Genomic DNA, 4,129 nt, shown 5'->3' with positions numbered 1-4,129 from the left:
AATATGTTTGTATGGCTTAGGTGTGCAAAAAGAATATGTTGAAGAAATGGCAAATTACATTGGATATCGAGTAGGCTCATTTCCGTTCACCTACCTTGGTCTTCATATAAGTCAAAAAATGAATTGTGTTCGTGATTGGGAAAAAGTAATAGAATAGTTTCACTCGAGGCTAGCGGATTGGAAAGCGAAATCGATGTCATTTGGTGGTAGCCTTACCCTTGTAAAGTCCGTTCGTAGTAGCCTTCCGTTGTATGCCTTCTCCCTATTTCGTACTCCTTCGTGTGTCATTGACTTGCTTGAAGGTTTGAGACGTAAACTTGTTTGGGGCGGGTCAGGAGATAATTCAAAAATCTCATGGGTTAAATGGGATAACATACTTTTACCATACGAGGGCGGGGGTCTAAACATCGGTTCTTTAAAAGCAAAAAATTTGTCTTTGTCAGGGAAATGGTGGTGGAGATTCCGAAACAATCGAGCCAAATGCTCTTTGGGTTAAAATAGTCAAAAGCATATATGGGCGGGAGGGGGGGTAGAATCTCACGGTTTAAATCTCAGGTGCAACAGGAAATCTACTTGGAACAACATTTGAGATGCGGGAAGAAAGATAGATGAGCTTAGTATACCTTTTACACAATCCATTACGAAAATCATAAGTAACGGTGAAGACACTTTATTTTGGAAAGATTTGTGGTTTGGAGATGAACGACTTTGTGATCAATACAGAAGGCTTTTTAGGCTTGAATTGAATAGAGATGTTCTAATGAAGGACAAACTAATCAAAAGTGGTGATGGGTGGACTGCAGCATGGAGTTGGAATCGAACTCCATCAAGAAGAACAGGGAACGAAATGGAAATGTTAGTTGCTGAATTACAAGAGTTCAAATATGCAGATAAGCAAATTGATCACTGAAAATGCACTCTGAATGGAAACGACTTATTCTGTACAACAAAACTAGCTCGGCTATTAAACGCGACATTATTACCATCTTCTGTCAACAATAGCATAACACTCCGTAACCCTTTAATACCACAAAAAATTGGTATATTCTTGCGGCGTGTTCGTTTGGAACGTATTCCGGTACTGATAGAGTTAGACAAGCGAGTTATAGTTTTCACACAAACGTCGGTAGATTTCTTTTACTAAGTTATAATTTGGTTGATTTTGACAATAACTAATATACATGTTGCTGACAAGTAAATGCAATAATATTATTACACACAATTGAGGGTTCAAAGCTAACAATCACACTCTCAAATTACACTGTAATTGCAATTCCATCACTCTTTTACACCAATCTATAATCACTCATAATTAATAATTAATTGGTATTGGAGTAGCCATAAGAGGTGTTGCCCTAAGTAATGTAAGGCCAAAAATATCATTCATGTCCATTTCTTCTCTAGCATGGGGAAGCTTCCAATCAAAATGATACACAAACGATGCCACCATTAAACTCACAACCCGATGAGCCAAAGGTATTCCAGGACACATTCTTCTACCCGACCCAAATGGTATAAACTCGAAATGTTGACCCTTATAGTCCACCACATTTCCCAAAAATCTCTCCGGCTTGAACATCAAGGGGTTGTCCCAGTATTCGGGGTCACGTGCAATGGCCCACGCGTTAACTAGAATTTGTGTATTTTGTGGTACTATGTATTTACCGAGCTTGACTTCGGTTTCTGTTTTGTGAGGCGCTAATAATGGTACAGATAAATGAAGTCGCATTGTTTCTTTGATGACAGCATTCAAATACGGCAAGTCGAGGATTTTCGCTTCTTTAATTTTTCCATCTTTTTCGATTATGGTAGAGACTTCTTTTCGAACTTTTGAAAACATATCGGGGTTCAGTAATAGTTCAGTCATTGCCCATTCTGTTGTGTTTGAGCTCGTTTCGGTTCCAGCTAGAAACAAATCCTGTAATTCAACAAAATTGTTATCCAAAATTTAAAGTCAACATATATTGCTTTAACACTAATTGTATATAATAAAGGGGTAAACTGATAACGTTTTTTGAGCCTAGGTAAGAGGAGTTTTTTTCACTCATATTTACTTTGTTTAATCGGATTATTTGAAGACCGTTTCTGACCATATTCTCTAGTCACTTTAAAATATGCTTCTGGCAAGGTAAAAAAAAAAAACTTAAGACCGAAGATATCAAGTCCCAACAACTGGTAACAGCAGCGACTGTAAAATATATGTAGATGTAGATATTATGAATTTTAATAGCTACATCATACCACAAGCAAAATTTTGATATGTACGAGACTGAAGTTGGTTTCCTTTTCCTCGCTATAATCCAACAACGAATCCAACATATCACCAAATCTCGGAAGCTTCGAAACTCGATGTTTTAGCCTCTCGCTTATAAAACCTTCGGTCACCTTATCGAACCAAACATAAGCCTCCTTCGCTTGTCGCCGTATGTTTTGTGGATCCAACGGCTTCAACACCGGAAATATATCCGCTATGTTAAACTTCCCGTCCAACTCCATCAATGTCTTTACGGCCGTCTTAAACCCTCCAATATCATCAGACTCATAACTTGTAACATCACGTGAAAGACACGTGTTTGACATTTGATTAAGTGCCACCGCGAATGCTAACTTTCCTATGTCCACGTATTCATTCTTTCGCCCGGACTCTCGAAGAAAGTCCAACATCCCATCCACAACGTTCTCGCGAAGTTCTCGAAGTGTGTCGAGTTTATGTTGGTGTGTTAGGAACGAATTGAGGGCTTTTCTAATTGTACGCCATTCTTCATTGGCTGAAATCCATAATACTGCAACATCATGACAACCCATCACAGCGACAGAGTCTGGGACGGTACGTCCAGAACATGACTCGTCATTGCGTTGGAGGATTTCTCGGGCAGCATATGGCGTGGATGCTACCACGCTGGTGATGCTGCCCAAGCGGATGGTCATAAGTGGACCGTGTTTTTTCGAAAGTTTGGCTAGGGACTCGTGTGGTTTTGGACCGAGGTCTAGTAGGTTTCCGATGATGGGGAGGCCGGTAGGTCCCGGTGGCATTCTTCTGTTACGGTAGAGTTTGATGCAATGAAGTAGGATGAAGAAGAAAACAATAGAAGATAGGACCAAAACTAGATGCTCCATTATTTAGGAGTTGAGTATTTTTGTGCCTATTTGGTTTTGTGAGTGATTACCAAAATGTGAGAGGAGTTTATTTATAGAACGATTGTACGAACACATACCGAATTTTATTTATTTTTTGGTGTTCGTTAGTTATAATTATAAATACAAAAACAAAATGTACTAGGTAATTGAATTAATGCAATATAGAGTCAGAGTCGGTGTACTAAGCCTAAAAATACTAATCTGTCATTGTACAGCTCTTTTATATAAAAAGATCAATGACAATAAACTTTATATTATCGTTTTTTCGTTTTTTCACAATAATATCGTTTTTATCAAAAAAAAAAACGATGATAATTAACATTATAGATATAAGCAAATAATAGTTGAAAAAGTACATTCGTCACGTTTTAAAACTTGCTACCGGCTAGTATCCGGTAAACCCGTTCTAAATCCACCTCAAGTTCATCAGTTCATGCCATTCATAGTTAGTACATTTAAAAGCTACTATAATCAGCTAGTCATTTCAATTCATATTAACAAACATGTGGTGGACCGGCTCGAGCTAAGTGTTTTGATTGTCGATAGTAAGGTGTTTTCGGTCGATAAGCTTGGGAAATGTTTCAAGAATCATCGCGTTCTTGTGTCGAATTGCTGCAAGTGGGGACACTTTGGATTGTATTGTGCAATGTTCGGATAGAGATACCGTTAATCCCTTGTCGGACAAGGATGTCTTTTTGCAAATCGTCCCTATGAGTCAACACTCGACTTTGTTCTCTCAGGTCGTGTGGTTAGAAATCAAGGGTATTCTTGTGGTTTACGCCTCTGAGGAAATCATTAGGGATGTAGCTAAGGCCTAAGGGATTTGGTGATGTGTTATGCGTGAGGAAATCTACGTGTGAATTGAAGGATGTGAGCTCATTATAAGCCTTCATCGAAACATCTTGCTCCAGATTTATTCATGGTTATGTTGATGCCGCTAAGGCTGGTGTGGTCGACGATAGTTTATCAAGTTTGGGTTGAAGAGGTAAAG

At 38.7% G+C, this 4,129-nt stretch overlaps 1 protein-coding gene across 1 annotated transcript; it reads right to left on the bottom strand.

The window, feature by feature from the left end:
- Positions 1-1,312: 1,312 nt before the first annotated feature.
- Positions 1,313-3,117, bottom strand: LOC139860547 (geraniol 8-hydroxylase-like). Its single transcript, XM_071849298.1, has 2 exons — positions 2,242-3,117; positions 1,313-1,918 (listed from the first exon to the last, which is right to left on the bottom strand). The coding sequence occupies exons 1-2, from the start codon at positions 3,115-3,117 to the stop codon at positions 1,313-1,315; spliced, it is 1,482 nt and encodes a 493-aa protein (XP_071705399.1).
- Between the last annotated feature and the right edge of the window lie 1,012 nt (positions 3,118-4,129).

Source organism: Rutidosis leptorrhynchoides, chromosome 7 (genome assembly GCF_046630445.1).
Source record: "Rutidosis leptorrhynchoides isolate AG116_Rl617_1_P2 chromosome 7, CSIRO_AGI_Rlap_v1, whole genome shotgun sequence".
Taxonomy (NCBI): Eukaryota; Viridiplantae; Streptophyta; class Magnoliopsida; order Asterales; family Asteraceae; genus Rutidosis; species Rutidosis leptorrhynchoides.
This window is presented reverse-complemented; position numbering and strand designations above follow the sequence as displayed.

What these genes read in the sequence shown, in the direction of transcription:
- LOC139860547 (XM_071849298.1), bottom strand. Translation starts at nt 3,117, where the DNA reads ATGGAGCATCTAGTTTTGGTCCTATCTTCTATTGTTTTCTTCTTCATC. An exon ending in ATATCAAAATTTTGCTTGTG is followed by an intron (nt 1,919 to 2,241) that starts GTATGATGTAGC and finishes GTTGAATTACAG; the next exon opens with GATTTGTTTCTAGCTGGAAC.